General features: G+C 36.3%; 3 protein-coding genes across 7 annotated transcripts in view; all 3 read left to right on the top strand.

Annotated features, from left to right (window-relative positions):
* Window positions 1-2,143, top strand: part of LOC132166128 (DNA-directed RNA polymerase II subunit 4) — an 8,192-nt gene extending 6,049 nt beyond the window's left edge. For all 3 annotated transcript variants that reach the window (XM_059576896.1, XM_059576897.1, XM_059576895.1), the window contains exon 7: window positions 1,920-2,143. In XM_059576896.1, coding sequence (XP_059432879.1) covers window positions 1,920-1,997 — 78 coding nt within the window. In that variant the 3' untranslated portion in view covers window positions 1,998-2,143. The remainder of the gene's footprint in view (window positions 1-1,919) is intronic.
* Window positions 2,144-4,426: 2,283 nt separating this feature from the next.
* On the top strand, window positions 4,427-10,268 carry LOC132165255 (ABC transporter F family member 5). Its single transcript, XM_059575738.1, has 9 exons — window positions 4,427-5,449; window positions 5,942-6,283; window positions 7,048-7,188; window positions 7,303-7,482; window positions 7,720-7,875; window positions 9,062-9,163; window positions 9,275-9,403; window positions 9,802-9,906; window positions 9,998-10,268. Exons 1-9 carry the CDS (start codon window positions 4,607-4,609, stop codon window positions 10,091-10,093), a joined length of 2,094 nt encoding a protein of 697 aa, XP_059431721.1. The 5' UTR covers window positions 4,427-4,606; the 3' UTR covers window positions 10,094-10,268.
* A 2,746-nt stretch (window positions 10,269-13,014) lies between these two features.
* Window positions 13,015-18,074, top strand: LOC132165256 (uncharacterized). Of its 3 annotated transcripts, none has more exons than XM_059575740.1 (8): window positions 13,015-13,174; window positions 14,769-14,868; window positions 14,966-15,049; window positions 15,144-15,241; window positions 15,343-15,638; window positions 16,168-16,399; window positions 17,136-17,340; window positions 17,802-18,074. In XM_059575740.1, the coding sequence occupies exons 2-8, from the start codon at window positions 14,776-14,778 to the stop codon at window positions 17,925-17,927; spliced, it is 1,134 nt and encodes a 377-aa protein (XP_059431723.1). In that variant the 5' UTR covers window positions 13,015-13,174; window positions 14,769-14,775; the 3' UTR covers window positions 17,928-18,074. The 3 variants fall into 3 exon arrangements, with proteins under 3 accessions (XP_059431723.1, XP_059431724.1, XP_059431722.1); XM_059575741.1 differs by having other exon boundaries at window positions 14,766-14,868; XM_059575739.1 differs by lacking the exon at window positions 13,015-13,174 and adding an exon at window positions 13,212-13,370 and having other exon boundaries at window positions 14,766-14,868.
* Window positions 18,075-18,131: the final 57 nt, after the last annotated feature.

Below are 18,131 nucleotides of genomic sequence, written 5' to 3'. Positions count from 1 at the left end.
GGTGGAGGCCTTGGACTTAAGGTTTGCTCATTTCAAGGTCCAAGGTTCAATACCTCATGGGTGCAAACAATCTCTTGGGGCCACACCCCCTAGTGAAAAGCCATCGATTTAACCAGTTTCATGTAGGAAAACTTCCAAAGGTGCGGTGCACGGGACCAAGGTTTACTCTGCAGGGGTGGGTCCGAAAGGCCCTACCTTGGAGAGATTCCCCGACATAAAAAAAAAAAAAAAAAAAGGATTAGGGAAATATCACAATGATCAAATTACTCTCAAACCCTAATGACTTACTAACCCTAATAACTCATTGCCGCTATCAAGTTGTCATCGTCGGCCGTTGAGGTGTAACCAGCAATGTCGGCGTGGTCTGTGGGTGTGGTTCCTTGTAGGGAAAAGAAAAAACAAAAAACAAAAAAAACTTCTGTCAATGTGTATGGGTGTGGTTGTTGGCTTGGTCTATGGTGGTTGGTGATGCATACGGCGTCCAGCGAGTCTCTAGCAAAGATTCCTCTTGAAAAGTTGATATGTGGTCGTCGATTGCTTATGTGGCTTTTGTTTTTGGTATTGCCGGCATGGTCTGCCTATCTCCGACGAGTTTGGTCCGTCTCTGGCGAAGGTTCCAATTTGGTTTTTCAGCCATATTTCCACTGGTTCCTCTCTCTCTTTATCATTATTTTGCTGATTGGCGTTGGTTTGAGCTGGTTTTTGCCCTTTTTTTAGCATTGCTGCAGTGGGTTTTTTTCATTATTTTGAGTAGTTGTTAAGTGTGTTTAAGATCGGTTAAATGGGTTTTATGACCGGTTCAGTAGGTTTCATGTTCGGTTCACTTTGTTTCAAGGCTTGTAAGTGGTGTTTTAGCCCGGTTCATGTTGGTTTGGGCTCCATGTTGCTAAAGGAGGTAGTTCTCATTCAAGTTTTCGTTGTTGATTGATCATGGGTAACGTGATCGTTGTTTGTTATCGAGATCTGACCGGCCTTGGTGTTGTGCGGTGGTTTCCAATCGGTTAGTTGTTTTCCGGCGAGATTCTATCAACCTTGATGTTTTGTGGTGAGATTCGATCAAATCTTGATGGTTGGTTGTTAGTTTTCGAGATCCAACCGGCCTTGGTGTTTTTCGATGAGATTCGACTGCCCTTGGTGTTGTGCGGTGGTTTTCGACTGGTTGTTTTTTGGCGAGATTCTATCAACCTTGGTGTTTTACAGTGAGATCGTATTGGCCATGGTGTTTTTCTGCGAGATCCGACTACTCGTTGCAGTTTCTGACGAGTTTTCAACTAGCGTTGAAGTTTTAGCAAATTTTCTTGTTATTTTTATGGGTCTTTGTATTGTGCGCTCCAAGTTATTCCAGCTTGAGAGGGAGAGTGTTAGAGTATGTTTTTCGTTTGCTTGTTTCTTCCAAGCTGGACTTATATGATTCAGCTTGAGTGAGAGTGTTAAAAGAGTTATTAGGGTTAGTAAGTCATTAGGGTTTGATGGTAGTTTGGTCATTGTGATATTTTCTTTATCATATATATTAGGATGTTTGTATTAGGCTAACAACAAGCTGAATAATATTGAATCAGCCTCCTCTTCTCCCTCCAAACTTCTTGCATCAAAACTCTTTAACTCTTCTGAATGATCTGTAGGCCTTATAAATAATCTTGACAAAGAATGTATATGGAAAATTAAAAATAGTAGGGGAAAGAAACAATGCCCTATTGAACTTTAAAGATTAGTGAAATAAATGTTTATAACTTTAATTGAGATATCATTGGTTGATATGTGTTATTCTAGGGTTTAGTAGGTTCCTCTGTCAGTAGAGCAGCTATTTTTGTTTGTTAATCTACAAGGTATTACCTGAACGAGGAATATGCTTACAACTGTTAATATATCTTATTTGATCCTCAATTATATCTATTTATGGAGACTCTTATGCTATGCAGACCAAAGGACGGGCTCATGATGACGAGGCAATTGAGAAAATGTTGAATGACCTGTCACTTATTAAGAAATTTGAATAGAGTATCAGTACTGATTCTGCACTCCATATGTTTTTCTATTATATTTGAACAGAGTTGTAATAGATTACTACATATTTATATTTTTCTTAATATTTTAATCATTTTCAACCTAAAACATATAAAGTAAAATGAAAAGATTTAACTGATGACTAATGTGTCTTAACGAACTTTAGCCAATTACTCCACGCCTTTAAAGTAATTTTGGTTTTAAAAAAAAAAAATTATGTATTAGAACTTTTATTACAACCCTTTTACAGATTAGTAGTTCACTTGAGTGTCACATAGCACAAGATAAGTAAAAATGTTGAGCAATAAATTTGATAGGTAACTTTAATGTTTAGTTATTGACATGGTAAATGTATCATGTCAGTTCATGTAGGACTTGTAATAAAAGTTCAAAAGAATTTAAAAAAAGAAAATAAATGAGAGAGAAAACAAATGTATTTTGAGTTGTGATGGTAATTTAATAGAAAAATATGCCAGATTGTACCTTTTACTTTTTTGTGCCTTTTATTGTGTAAAATTGTTTGAATTTCTCACTTACACTCTTACCCTTTTAAATTCTTGCATTAATCTATTACTTAAAAATATTTAAACGGATTGTCTTGTTATTTTAATTGTTTCATTTAAATTCTTGTAGTAGGTTTTTATTTTTTATTTTCTATATTTATAGATGAGTAGAACAAATTACAACAGAAACAAAATACAGAAAATTACAAAATCAAAATACAAACATAGCATAACTACAATGATAGCAATTCAACAACCACCCAAGTAAGAATTCTTGAAAATGGAGGAGTTGATAGGAAATCTGCCAGTAAAGCTGGTTATAGCATCTCATCAAAGGCAGTCAAGAGAAGACTCTGAGCTGCCATGGCCCTCCCAAGCTCCCTCCTCCCACAAATAAATAAATAAATTTAGGGTCTCTATTTTAACCTTATTACAATGGTCCCCTTTTAAAAAATATAGCTCGACTCCTTTAAAGTTAAGTTCTTAGTTCCTAACATGACCCTAAACTTAACTCATTTTCAGCTTCTAAGGAGCTTGAAAGACTAAGAAGTAGATGTACGGTAGCCGATGAGTAAGGCATAAAAAAATTAAAATCATATTTTTTTCTAAGCTCTCTAAAATTTCTTGTGTTTCAAAAAGAGACCTTCAAAAGAGTCAAAGAAGCCGTGATGAAGAAGATCCGCCATAAAAGACCAGAAAGAATGGCGTCGCGTGTAACCCACACGAGCCACGATGTCACAATTATAGCAATAACCTACTTGTTTGTAAGATTTTTGTGAAATATTTGTGAAATGTTTGTCTTGATGTATGGAATGTCGCAGTAGCACAACTCAAAAGTGAAATATAGTTGTTATTTCAATGCAATTCGAGTCCTGTACACGTGGTTTGTGCACAACCATGCATTAGATTACACGTGGCATTAAATGATAGGAGGGTATGAGTTACAAGGGCTTGTGCCATGGATTCCACACCACAAAACTAGCATTGCCTCATGCATGGGAGTTGTTTATCTCCACATAATTTTAATCGATTTTTTCTGGTTATAAAAAAAAGTCGGAGGAGAAATAATTGACTTCATCTTTTGGAGGCTTCTGATTGGTGAAAACAACAGCAATATCCTTTTTTCCTCATCCTTTATTTATTTACTTTTTCCTTTTGTAATATGAATCTCTCTTAATGCCTTAACTTTAAGGCATCAGGTATAATTTCAATATATTCCTACCAAATCTGAAAACTCTCTTCCTAGCAATGGATAATCCTCAAACTTTCGAGCAATGGAAGATGTTAATTCTAAGTGGTCTACTTTTGTCTCACTAAAAATAATGTGGCTATTAAAATTACATTTTGATCAAAATTCAATAATGATTAATCACAAACTCAATTGTGATTTTAATAGCCACATCATTCTTAGTAGGACATAAGTAAACCACATAAAATTACTCAATGAAAGACATTATTAGAATTTTTAGAGGTAAATGGTAATAAATTATAGGCTAATTTTTTTTTATTCGATAATTATTTACAAAAACTACATAAAAGGTTTTTTTTTTTTTTTTAATGTAGAAAAAAATTAAAAAATAAAACTCTTGAAACAGACTCTTATGTTTTTGAAATTAAGAGAAACAAAAGCGCTACCCTAAATATTTATTAACATTATGGTTTGAAATAAAAGATAAGTTTGGTTTCCTAATTTTTTTTTTTTTAAAAAAAAAATCTAAGAAAAAAATGTTGTAGTGCTCTAAATAGTAATTGGCAAAATTTGTTGGAGATTATGGGTAATTTTTTAAAATTTAAGGAGTAAATTGTCAAAAATCAAATTTAGAGAAGAAATTAAGATAGAAGGGAAAGGAAATAAGAGACCCAAAAAAAAGCACATCAAAATATTTTTGGCTGGATTACAGGCTCCCTTGAAAATGCCACATTGCCCCAACGTCACCCATTGAACCATTATTCCATGGGCTGAGAGTTTCTGTGTAACTCCACTGGGGATTGAGGAGAGAACGTCACACCCTTTGCAGTTTGCACTCATTCTCCTCCCATTCCCCATTCCAAGCTCCTCACTTTCCCACCCAGATTCCCACTCTCTCACCCCCCCAAACATGGACTTAACCACCAAACTCCATCGCCTCCACCTCAATTCCACCTTCCTCACCGGTTCACCCCTTCTCAATCCCCACAAACTCATTTTCCGGCCACGTCTCCACAGCTCAAACTCGATCAAAGTTGCCAATTTCTTCAACCCCAGCAAAGCCCCAAGCCTCAGAATCACCTCCCAGCTATCCGCCGTCGCTGTGGAAACACCGGTCACCGAAACCGACATCGAGTCTTTGTTCTCGAGCACTACCGTCGACCAAAAGAGGCCCAATAAGAAATCAAACACTGGCGCTTCGGGCATTTCATCCGGTGTTAAGCTCGAAAACGTGACTAAGAGCTATAAGGGCGTCACGGTATTGAAGGACGTGACTTGGGAAGTGAAGAAAGGCGAAAAGGTTGGACTAGTAGGCGTAAATGGTGCAGGGAAAACGACCCAGATGAGAATTGTTGCGGGGCTGGAGGAACCCGATTCTGGGTCTGTGATTAAAGCGAAACCCAACATGAAAATTGCGTTTTTAAGCCAGGAGTTTGAGGTGTCGATGAGCAGGACGGTGAGAGAGGAGTTTCTGAGCGCGTTCAAGGAGGAGATGGAGATTTCTGGGAAGTTGGAGAAGGTGCAGAAGGCGTTGGAGGGTGTGGGGGAGGACTTGAAACTGATGGGGAGGCTCTTGGACGAGTTTGATTTGCTCCACAGAAGGGCACAGGCGGTGAACTTGGATGGGGTGGACGCTAAGGTTAGTAAGTTGATGCCTGAGCTCGGGTTCGCGCCTGAGGATTCGGATAGGTTGGTGGCCTCCTTTAGTGGCGGCTGGCAGATGAGGATGTCGCTTGGGAAGATTTTGCTTCAGGTATGTTTGTGTACGAGGTTGAGTTTTAGTTTTAAATTCTGCCTAACGTATGGATATGTTCCTGCTATGTGCTTTTCTTCTCTCTTTTTTATGCAACTGTAGTTTAATTGCCAAGAAAATGCTGAGAGGAAGAATTGTTGGTTTGGTAATTCAGAAACAAGTTGATATATGAGCAAACGTAATCCATCGTTAGTGAACTGCTACTCCCTTAAAAATATATCTTTCGTCGGTGTAGGGGTAAATTTTACAACTCTTCTTAATCTCATTATTCCCAATTCATATAACCTGAAAATTCTCCTATCTTTTCCTAGCCTAATGAAGGGGCACTTTACTTTATGTTATTATTATTTGTATACTCGATTGCACGTAGTAATATGTATGGCTTATACATGTTGCATTAGATCGGATATTGGTCAATTGTTTACATATGTGACAGGCAGAAGAATGTGTTGGTGTTACTTTGTGATTGTAGTCTTATCTCTTCACATGCAGGAACCAGATTTATTGCTCTTGGATGAGCCCACAAACCACCTTGACCTTGACACAATCGAGTGGCTTGAAGGCTATCTTAGCAAGCAAGAGGTGCCGATGGTTATCATATCTCATGACAGAGCATTTCTCGATCAGCTCTGCACAAAAATTGTGGAGACCGATATGGGTGTTGCCAGGACATTTGAAGGAAATTATTCTCAGTATATCATTTCAAAGGCAGCATGGGTTGAAGCACAGTATGCAGCATGGGAGAAGCAGCAGAAGGAAATTGAACATACAAAAGACTTAATAAACAGGTTAGGTGCTGGAGCAAACTCTGGCCGTGCTTCTACTGCTGAAAAGGTACATTGATATCTTCTGAACTAGTCAATGATAGCAGTACTAATACATACCATTCTATCTGAAAACAACATGAACTATTCTTGTCTTGGTAGGCAGTTACGAATCTACTTGATATTTGGTTAGTATTACTATTTGTTGGGATGTATATATACAGATGACAAAGCACATTCTTTTATTTTGGTCTAGACCATAAGAACATGGTACCCACATTAGCGTTTAGTAGCTCTCCCAGTTTTGACAGGAGTGATACAGTGATGAATAACTTTCAGTCACCGAAAATGATGAATATGCATATAAAAATCATGATGTATTTGTGCAGCACTGTGTTTTTTCAGAGACATTGTATTGAATCTGTCTCCTACACAACAGCTTAATGATCTTCTCTGATTCAAACTTTGAATCCTTTAAATTGCTTCTTTTTAAGCAAACTACCAATATGTGTTCCAAAATAGTAAGTTGATAATTTTTTTCCCCTCTTCTTCCTTTTCATTCTGTATTGTGACAGTTATGCAGTGGACCTACTTTTGCTTTATTTGATTTTTTTTCACTGAACTGTCACCAAATAATTGCTCAGTATGAGTTGCCTATTCTCTTGATTCAATTTTATTGACCCTATTAGTGATTGTTGCTCAAGACCACTCAGAACTTGTGCTAATTACTGACAAAAATTCTCTAGCTCCAATTACATGGCTTCACTTTAAACGATTTTCTGGCTAGTATAATTCCTTATCTAACAATCTCTTATTGCTCTGGTATACCAACAGAAGCTGGAGAGACTTCAAGAAGACGAGCTAGTAGAGAAGCCATTTGAACGGAAACAAATGAAGATCAGGTTCCCTGAGCATGGAAGTAGCGGAAGATCTGTTGTAGCAATTAAGAATTTGGAATATGGCTTTGGGGACAAGGTGAATTGACATACATCGCCAAACAAGGAAGATGGCTCTAGAAACATTGAATTTTCTACTTATTATTATTATCTGTATGTTATATTTATGAAGTTGATATCTGTTGTGTACCAGGTGCTCTTCAACAGGGCAAATCTTTCAATTGAAAGGGGAGAAAAAATTGCCATTATTGGCCCAAATGGATGTGGAAAGAGTACGTTGCTGAAACTGATAATGGGTTTAGAAAAGCCAAGAGGAGGCGAAATTCTGCTTGGGGAGCATAATGTCCTACCTAACTATTTTGAGCAAAATCAGGTGACCTATTTATAAGTTCCAACAGTTTAGAGAAGCCAAGAGATACTATATTATGATCGATCTAATTATCTTGGTGCTTCTACTTATAAATGGTTACTTTCTAGGTACAACAGTTTGGCAAAAAAATAAAAAATATTTACCACACACACGCATATCATTTATGTTCTTATATAATTTGCAATCGCATAGATACACAAATATATTGATTCTGCTAACTGAGATTGATCTACCTCTTAGGCTGAGGCACTTGATCTGGATAAAACAGTGCTTGAAACAGTAGAAGAAGCAGCAGAGAACTGGAGAATTGACGATATTAAAGGGCTCCTTGGGCGTTGTAATTTCAAAGCTAATATGCTTGATCGAAAGGTTTCTCTTTTGAGTGGTGGGGAGAAGGTAAACTAAAACTTGTATACTTTCTACTATTGCTCGACATTGATTTAGCAATAATGTGCTGCATAAAAAGTTCTGTAATTTTGTGATTTTATGGTAGCTCATGCATAGTTCGTATTGTTATAGTAGAATTATAGTCTAATGGAAAACAAAAATTACCACCCGCACAATTTGGTGAAGGTTTTGTTGATAGGTTGAGGATTTTTGGTTAAAGTCTTGTCACTGCCTGATAGAAAACTGTTGTGACGATTGAACAAAAAATAGAAAAGGAAAAGAATAAATTTTTTGTTGAAATGAAATGTGCAACTAAACTATCATTGAAACAATTTGTCAAGGTAATTCTTAATTCCAGTATTTAGATTTCTTTTTCCCTTTATTAATAGCTCTTTTGTTTTCTGTTTGTATGTATTAGGAAAAGATCCAGGGGAAGGCACACATATTTTGGGGATAATATGTTGTCCTAAATTTTTATTGATAATCAAGTCATATACTATCGTGAATTCGTAACTGTTACTTTACCATGTGGAAGATAGATGTAGTGTTTAAAGTGGATCCCATTACAATGTATCCTGTTATCTGCATATATAATTCTTCCCCAGAAAAGTTTGTGTAATTTTTTTCTCTTGAATACATTTTGGGACTTAACTAGCATCTCTTTATCAGTTTAATAGGCCTATTTTTTTATAGGGTTAATTACAGCTATCCAACCTAAACGATGAGATTGTTTGCAAATACCCCTCAAATGACAATTTTTTTGCAATCAACACCCTAATACTAGATTAATTTGCTATATCAATCCCAGAGTTTAAATCCTAATGAAAATTAACTGAATAGTAGAGTGAGATGGGGTAAACATTTCAAATTACCGTGTACAAATATTTTAATTTTGATAGATTAGTACATTCCACCATCCTACTTGCCAAAATTTTGACCTGGATTTGGACGCCGGGGTAAACATTGCAACTTAATATCAACTTGGGGTGTTAATTTGTGACTTAGTGGGGACACTGTAAATGATACAATAATTTAGGGTGGATAGCTACAATTAATGCTCTTGCTAATAGCTTTCAACATTAAGCTTCAAAAATTTACATTCAATTGCTTTGTACATCGTGTAATGCTTTTTATATCTTTTCCTTTTAATGAAACAAACTTTGATGTTTTTTTTTTTTTGTTCCTGTTTTATTAGGCACGTCTTGCTTTTTGCAAGTTCATGGTGAAACCTTCAACCCTGCTAGTTTTGGACGAACCAACTAATCACTTGGATATACCTTCAAAAGAGATGCTCGAGGTGGGTTTGTGTCTCCGTTGTGATTTTTCGATTCAACACTGTAAACTTTTATGAATGTTGCGCAAAAGCTGATCAGCACTTTAATCGTTCTATACATAAATGTTCTATCAGGAGGCAATAACAGAGTACAAGGGCACCGTCATCGCAGTTTCTCATGACAGATACTTTATAAAGCAAATAGTCAATAGAGTAGTGGAAGTTAAAGACTGCAATTTACAGGATTATGCAGGAGATTACAATGTAAGTGCCTCCTCTTCTTTCCCTTAAAAGAAAACAAGAGGTTGATGAGATGTGTTAAGAAAATGAAGCTGAGCCTTAGGGCCATAGCATGATTTCTCAAGCATTTTAATTGGGCACTTCATGTTTGCTGTGACGGGCAGTGATGCACAAAACTGAAGATGAACCCACTTAGTAGATTTTAAATGCCAAGTATTATTGTCATTGGATATTGTGGATTATAAATCCTCGTGTTTTTTTTTTTTTTTTTATCTCATGTTCTTATTTTACATTTGATCAAATTATCAATATAGTAGAATCATACTTTAAATATCTAAAGATGGGCTCCGTAGCCTCCATGTAATCATTCTGACTACATTGACATTGTTAAATTTACTGACCTTGAATTATGTACTTCACAGTATTATCTAGAGAAAAATCTTGACGCCAGGATGAGAGAGCTAGAACGTGAGGCAGAGCTTGAGGAGAAGGCTCCTAAAGTAAAGGCCAAATCCAAGATGTCAAAGGTATCCATTCTGAAACTGGAAAGGAAATATGATATATGGCTTGTGCTGTGGAAACCTGAGCCAAAACTTATATATCTTTTTCCCTTAACAGGCTGAGAAGGAAGCTATGAAGAAGCAGAAAAGGCAGGCATTTCAGCAGGCAAAACAAAAATCAAAAGGTCTGAAGAATTCTAAGAGGTGGAACTGACCAATTCGCCCAAAAAACTTGTTTCACCATTTCTGCATTGTTAAATTAATTTTACCTGTGAAAAAGCTTAGGAGATGAGGTGGCCAGTTGTGAGCCATGTGGTTGACCATATGTATATAATATGAATAGAATTACAGGTATTACCTCAATGAATCATTGTTTTTTCCCCAAACCATTGCAGATCCCTGGAAATTGACATTTTTCCTTTAAAAAAACCGTAATACAGGAAATGAAAAACATGAGGGCACGTGTTAGTCACTGTTTAATTCTGTAAGCCTTGAAGTTAATATATCAATTGTATAACCATGTTCTAGATCTTATATAACCATTATTCCAACAGTCTTGCAGTTGCGTGCCAAACAAACGAAACCTTAATCCAGACCAACTTTAGATACTATTATACTAACCATGAAATTGTTATAGGAAATCAAAACACCGTAAAAGTGGTGGGTTTCCCAACAATGGATCCAAAACAATAAATTACAGTGCAGGTAGGAAATTGGTCAACAATTGACATGGTTCTCTCTTAAGCAAAATGGGCATGAACCTTGAGAGTGCCTTCAACTCTTCCCAAACTTCAACTTATAAACAACTACCGAAAGGAAGATGAAGAGCTGATGTTGAGGGAGAACAAACTCCAATAGCACAAGTCTTTATTACAAGATTAAACCATGGAGGCACATGGAGACTAAAACCCATAAAACACAACAAAAAGTGCTGAGTAATATAGTGAATAATATGAACACAAAAACAAAAACCCTAACAATAGCAACAATGATGGAGGGAAGCGGCATTTGGAAGGCGAGGGCAAGCCACATGATGGCACATGAAGGCCATGCGCGGGCGCATGGGGTCCAATGGTGGCTTGGAGGGGGTAGCGGGATGCAGACGACCATGGAAGGCAGTGGTGAGGCATGTCGATGGACTGGACCTGCAGAGAAAGATAAATCCAGTTGTGTGAAAACCAAATCTGTAAAAAATGCACACTAGTAAAGATGCTAAGATCAGCAGGGAATGGTAAGTGGATGAAGATGAGGCTTAGATCAGCGGTTCCATGGTTGAGAGCCTCACAAGAAGAAGAAAAAAAAAAAAAAACTTTTACTCTTAGAAATAAGAGAGAAGTTTGTGGTATCCATTTCATTTGAAATTGAGATAATCTTATTCCCTATTAAATTGGACTGAGTTTAACTTCTATCAGAACTGGGTGTAGACCAGATCCTTTACAATTACAAATAATAGATCACCACATCAGTTAGGAATACAAAAACAGATTGAGAGGAAAGCACTTGATCACACATTATGAGAAACTAGCCCATAACCGACGCGATGCGCGAGATTTTTCATTATAATTTAATTACAAAATTTAAAAGTATTGTCATCGTACTTTTCATTATAGGTTCCAAAAGCAGTTCTATCATACATTTAATGCAATCAAATAAATTATCTTACCTCAAGTTCAATGATTAATTATCTTTTCAGTGTTTTGAAAGCGTTTATGTTCCTTTTATGCACAACAATCAAATAAGTTTTTACCCTTTTTTTTTTCTTCTTTTTTTTTTTTTTGCTTTCAAAAGCAGAAAAATCACTTCCAAAACATGTCTTAAAATTTGAGTAAATCACAAAAATCATTCAAATGAATTAAAACATACAACCCTTAATTTTAGTTTAATTCATATAAATAAAAAAACTTGTCAAAATCTTTGTTCCCATATGAGTAGTTTAAAATGAATAAAATATAAAGAAAAAAAAAATTGAAAGAGGAAAACTTGAATTATGCTTGATCAAAGCATGAATAGAAAATTAACAAGAATCTCTAATATTGTTGATATGATACCTATTAGATTTCAATAAAAATAAAACTTATAACTATGAGCATTCAAAGAACAAAAAAAATACAGAGCAAAATAAACAAAGATTTTTTTATGAATACAAAATAAAACAAAATATTTCACTCAAGTTTTTTTTTTTTTTTTTTAAAAAGGTTTTTAGGTAACGTATTAAGTATTAACACATATAGCTTTTGATTCTATATACCACAATTTTTTCTATATATGACTTTTTTTTTTAAAAAAAAAAAATCCTATCTATGGGTTTTTTTCTTCGATATATGAGTTTTTAAGCAAACATATTAATATATATTAAATAGCCGGATCAGTTCAATTTTAGTTAAAGCCGGTTCACTACTTAAATGACTAGTTTACTCACTAAAAAATATGAGTTGACGCTACATGTTGCAATTTTAAAACACTTGTGTTTTTTCTTTTTCTTTTTTTTTTCTGTTTTTTTTTTTTTTGTTTTGTTCCTTTGTGGCAGGGAATTGGGTTCCTCCGCCTTCGCCCCACGCCCCTCTCTCCATTCCTCCGCCTCACACAACACCATTGCCGACAGCCGAACATGATATTCTCTTTGATGGTGTTGTTTAGGTAGTTGATGAGTTCCACCGTTCCAAATTGGTTTCTCTTAAGGATAGAAATGTCCTCCAAACCTTGGAGGAAATTTGTGTCTTTCTCTGAATATGTTATGGGTATTCCTCTTAATGATAGAAACACAACTTTGACCAAACTTTTCTTTTATGTGGTCATTTTTTTTTTAAAAATAAAATATAAAGTATTTTTTTTTTAATTTACCAACTTTTTTTTTTTTAAATGAACATATAAGAGAAAAGTTGGGCCAAAATTCTTTCTCTAAGTTATGTCTCTATCATTTATTTTCCTCTTTTATGTGTTTTGGTATTCTACGCTGATATGGCAATTTATTATTGGTTAAACTTCAATCATAATCACCGAATGGGCCTTGGGTTCAGCTAGGTTTAGCCCATCGACTAATTGTCCATCTCAGTCCACCACTTTCAGCCCATCGCCACTTAAACCCTACTTATACTAAATCCAAAACGGTGTAGTTTAGGATAACCGCATCTATGCGGTAGTTTTCACTACCGCATAGAAGCCGGATCCTGCCCGCACCCCCTGCACCGCTCCTCGTTCGTCTGAACCCTCTGCATCGCGATTCGCGCCTTTTTAACCTACACAATCACATCACTATACACACTTCTACTACTACTAAACGACTTGTTTCTTCAAGGTACGTGATTTTACACTAACCATGATATTATCTTGGCCTTAGCTTCTGAAAATACTAGTTTTTCCAAGACATGGCGCTATATTTAGTGGGCAATCTTTATTTTCGTTATTACCTCTGGTTTTCATTTGTTTTCTTGTGATATTTTCTTCTGCACTTTGTTCTGCTTGTTTTTCTGGAAGATGGTTCATGGGAAACGGTAAAGGATGTAATTTTTTTTTATTTTTTCTTGATGATGTGTTTTTTAGGCCAGATGAATTTGAATTAATGTAAAGAACTTGGTTGAGATAAATGGAGCTAGGCAGGTAAAAACTAATAAAAGAAGTGTAAAACTTGGATTGAATTTATGGGATTGGGATGTCTTCTTCGTGGTAACAAATGTTGAGATGGGTAGTAGTCGCTTTGGTTGGCTCTTTGCAAAACTATGCTGGAATCACTTTTCTGGAATCGGGAGAAATTGAAGATAAACAATGTGTTTCTCTTATATTAGACACATAACTGTTTAGAAGCTAAACGCCACTGAGGTCCAGCTCAAATAGCGCTTCCTCACTTTCTAACAACAAGAAGTTGCGGGTTTATAACTTACCGGATGCGTGTGTACTAGAGGCCAATGAGCTGTACCTTAAATGGTACTTCCTCTTAGAGGTGGAGGGTGAAATCGTGGGTCCTAGGCTTAGTGGTTGCGGTGTAAGTTACCAACAAAAAAAAAAAAAAAAAAAAAAAAGACTTGTACAGTTCTTAGGCTTCAATTATGTATTCTTAGGTTTAGGGAATGCAATTCTGAGGTCATGTTAGTATTCTTGAGACTGCTGCTTTTGCATATATGTGGTTCATGGTGTTAGTATTTGGTATTCATCAGCAAATTATCATTGATTGTATGGTTATTGTGATAAAATTGTGTATAAGCTCTCTTCTGTTGCTGAAACAAACTATAATGTTGGACTTCAAATCTGTTTGGACGGCTGTATTCGGAAAGTTTTTTTTTGTTGTTGTTGAGTATTAGGAAAGATTTTTACATTGAATAAACTGAGAAAAAGGCACAGCATAGTGAGGAGACTTGTGTTGTATGTGCAAGAAGAGTTGGTAATCCGTTGATCATCATCTGCTCCACTGTGAAGTGGCTAAAGACTGGGTTTTAGTTTTCTGTCTTTTTGGGATAGAGTGGGTCATGCCTCAACCAGTAGTAAACCTGTCAGTTAGTTGGAGAGGTTTTGAAGCCACCGCTGTATAGAAGTCTAGAGGATGGTTTCCCTTTGCTTAATATGATGTATTTGGAGGGAACGTTGTACTCAAAATGTTGATGATTGTGAGAGATTGGTGATTGAGTCACCTCTCTATGTTTGGATGATTGTTTATAATAGTTCTCTCTTTTCTAATTTCCTAGCGTTTTTGGATTTGTGTTCTTTTCCAAGGTTGGGTGTCTCTCTTGTATACTTGTTGATCTTTGTAATCCTAGGCATGTATGCAACTTATTGTGGCTTCTAAAATTGTTTTTCAGTGGCCTTTAGGCATGTAATTATGAGTTTTGACCTTATTAATATTGTGATCCAAGCATGATATGTGACTATATTAAGTACTCCTGTTTTCATTCTAGTAGAGACGTGATGGGGGCAGTTTTCCTGGGCATGCCAGGACCATGGGCCAATGATCATCGTGAACCATCTGATCATTATACAACAAAAATTGGTGGACTGCCTGTAAGTAACTGCAGTTGATCTGCTTGCACAATTTTATTTTTGAAGGTGTGGTGTTATTGAATAACCTCTACTCCTTTTTCTCCTCCCTACTTAACAGGATTGGCCTCTTCCCGAGGAGGCTGTAAGATCCAATCTGCTTGAGTGTGGTGCATGTGGAAGTAAACTCTGTCTTATTGCACAGGTTTAACATTCTCAAAACTAGCAGGTTACAATATTTGTTGAGAATGTATCATTTGAAGTGTGTAAGCACTGGAATTATTTTTTTTTCTTCCCAGGTTTATGCTCCAGTTTCAAGTAAAAGTTTAGATATTGAAGAGCGTGTTCTTTTTGTTTTTGGTTGTGTGATGCAAAAATGTCAGAGCACTCCCCTGAGGTCTTCTTCAATTTATCCTCCAATCTTTAATAAAATTGTTAGTACAATAATTGTCAATACCATATTTCTCTTTTTCTCCTGCTAATACTGGTCGTCTGCAGTTGGCGGGCTCTTCGCGTTCAGAAATCACCCGATGTAGAAGAATCGCGTACCAACTCTTTGGAAGTGGCATCTTCACCTGCACCCTGTGTTTCAGTTTCAAATACCAGCTGGTGGGAGGGTTTTGGTGATGAAGATGGTGAAGACATGGATCTGGAGGAATTGGGTAAAGCACTCTCTGAAGCTGCAACCTTTGCTTCTCATTCCAAGAAACCACAGAGCAATCACCATTCTGAGACTATTATGAAGCCCACACCTGTAAGCCCTAGAAGAAGAATAATGGATGCCAACACACCAGGTATGGTTAAGAAGTGGAAGAAAGCTTAAAACATATGTTTCCTTTTCCGCATTGTGTTGCCTGATTTTCATATCTCATGAGTTGTATGTTATGAGTAGACTTCTGCCGCATCAATTTTCTACCCATAATACTATAATGTAGCAGTATTTTTCATGAGAAAATGCGATTTTCATGCTTGCGGGTTTATAGTTCTCTCCCGTTTTCAAGCTTCAAATCGAATTTAATCATTTGACCGGAACAACCAATGCACAAGTAATCACAAAACATGCAAAAGAAAAGAACCAATTATGAAATGAAGGGATCTTGAAGAAAGAAGTTGAATTGGCTTATATGTTCGTTTCCTTGTTATGTGGAATAGAAATGTAAAACGGTATGTTGTCATACTGAATAGCTCCCCCGCCCCCACCTTGAATCTAATTTTTGGTGCAGTTTAGTTTATTTGGGTTGCAAAATTATTTCTTGGTTGTTTCTAAGCTATAAATGTTGTGTTAAAAATGACATATTTGATTTCTGTGTTTAATGATTGCAGTGGTACCTTGCTTTTATATTTATACTCAGGAAGAACTATCCTCAAGGGATATAACTTCAATATGCTCAAATTACTCGTCACTTTCCATTAAGGAAAATGGTGGTGATGCTAAGGATCATGGAGAAGAAGCTTGGGCAGAGGAACGTTATGAATATGATAAATCATTGACTGCTGATAGGACTTACGTTAAATTCAAGCGTCGACTGGATGCATACCCAGAGCAATGCTTCAGGTATAAAACCAATTAAATTTAGGACCTGAATCACAGACGTGTGATTCTACTGGTAGCTTGATATGGCTGTTAATTGATGAAGCATTCCTCTACCATTGTCTCATTCTATAATATCATTCCACTTGATCTATGGGTGAAGGAGCCCAGATCACCCCACCTGGGCGTCTCACAGAAGCACTTATACTTTGAGGGGCAATCTATATCAGAGTTAGGGCTCATTATTTAAGAAAAGGAGAAAAAGAAAAAAAGGAATTTATGTTTACATGCTTCATTCTACTTTCTATTCATTAAAAAAAAAATCTTCATTCTACTTTCCACCAGAGTACCATATATGTCTGTTATACATGCTTATTTCTTGGTTGCTACTGATTTGAAAAGCTGGAGAAAGTATCAGTTATAGTAATTTTGAGGGTGAGTTTGTGACAACTTAAAAGTCCAGAAACAGATAACACGTTTGACTATGCAATTATCCACTAAGAAGTGTAATTACAGAAGAACTCAATAAAACAAGTAACTTCTCCAGCTTCTAGTTTGCCACAAAATGAAAATTGCATATTTATTGACAGTTGTTTTCTGACGTAGCTTTGAGTTTCCATCATGTTTAGTTTATATGTATATTCTAGAGGTGATGCATATATCAATGTAGAATTGGCGAATTATATCCTCTCTCAACTTTGTTGCCTCTAACCTTCGATTTGTTCTCTTTATTAGTTTGTTAATATTCTTGCTCGCTCAGATACTCATTTGGTGGGAAGCCACTTCTTGCTACAGCAGATGAAGGAAACCATGGGAGGTGCAGGCTCTGTGGTGGATCAAGGCAATTTGAAATGCAGCTAATGTCACCGTTGTTATATTTTCTGCTCGAAGCAGTTGATGATCGTCAAAGACTGTTGCTGAGGAATTGGGACTGGATGACACTTATTGTATATACTTGTTCCAAGGTGAGTTTTCAACTCTGCTCTAATTGGTGTAGATGACAAACCCTTCTCCCCTCCTATCCGCAAGTTTCAGAGTCATTGGATTGGCTTACCAAACAAATCAGTTGTTGCTTTAGTGGTGCTATCTTGAAATTGTCCTTAGTCACTCAGTTTAGGAGAATAGGTTTACCAAACAAATTGTCCTTTATCTTGAAATTGGCTTACCAAACAAATTGTCCTTGTCCTAGCCCCTTTCCGTATTGACAAATATCCTTAGTGAAGCAGATATGACTGGTTGGTTGTCTCTGACTCCTTTTGATGGTCTTACCTTAAAAATTTGTTCCTCTATGTTTAGTTGTAGATTTAGGGTCGCCCTCAAAGTCTGCATATATATATATATATAAACTTTGATGCATTCTATTTTTAAGATTATGGTACATTTTAAACTTGTGTTTTACACTGTTGCTGTCCTTTGTCATTGCTAGAACTGTTCTCAACCAATCGATGAAGAAAATTCCCACACTGGGGGCTGGATTGTGGCGGAGGAGGCTGTTGTGGTACAATGTGAGAAACCCTTGGATGAGTCATCTTCACGTAGCTTTTTCTCATGATTTGTAATATTAACAAGCACGTCTCACATGCAAGCAAATTTTGCTCTTACTCTGAACTGCTTATAATATTAGGAATACTCCCCTATTGATTGTGTTATGGTGCAGTTTCATTACAGAAATTAATAAAGATAATTTTGCATTCGTTGATTTCATTTGTTAAAATCTTTGCACAACTGATCGGATTCGATTCATGTTCAACAAATG

Source organism: Corylus avellana, chromosome ca11 (assembly GCF_901000735.1).
Source record: "Corylus avellana chromosome ca11, CavTom2PMs-1.0".
NCBI lineage: Eukaryota > Viridiplantae > Streptophyta > Magnoliopsida > Fagales > Betulaceae > Corylus > Corylus avellana.
This window is presented reverse-complemented; position numbering and strand designations above follow the sequence as displayed.

What these genes read in the sequence shown, in the direction of transcription:
- LOC132165255 (XM_059575738.1), top strand. Translation starts at nt 4,607, where the DNA reads ATGGACTTAACCACCAAACTCCATCGCCTCCACCTCAATTCCACCTTC. An exon ending in AATATGGCTTTGGGGACAAG is followed by an intron (nt 7,189 to 7,302) that starts GTGAATTGACAT and finishes GTTGTGTACCAG; the next exon opens with GTGCTCTTCAACAGGGCAAA. An exon ending in CCAAATCCAAGATGTCAAAG is followed by an intron (nt 9,907 to 9,997) that starts GTATCCATTCTG and finishes TTCCCTTAACAG; the next exon opens with GCTGAGAAGGAAGCTATGAA.
- LOC132165256 (XM_059575739.1), top strand. An exon ending in TGTCAGAGCACTCCCCTGAG is followed by an intron (nt 15,242 to 15,342) that starts GTCTTCTTCAAT and finishes GGTCGTCTGCAG; the next exon opens with TTGGCGGGCTCTTCGCGTTC. An exon ending in TTGTATATACTTGTTCCAAG is followed by an intron (nt 17,341 to 17,801) that starts GTGAGTTTTCAA and finishes TGTCATTGCTAG; the next exon opens with AACTGTTCTCAACCAATCGA.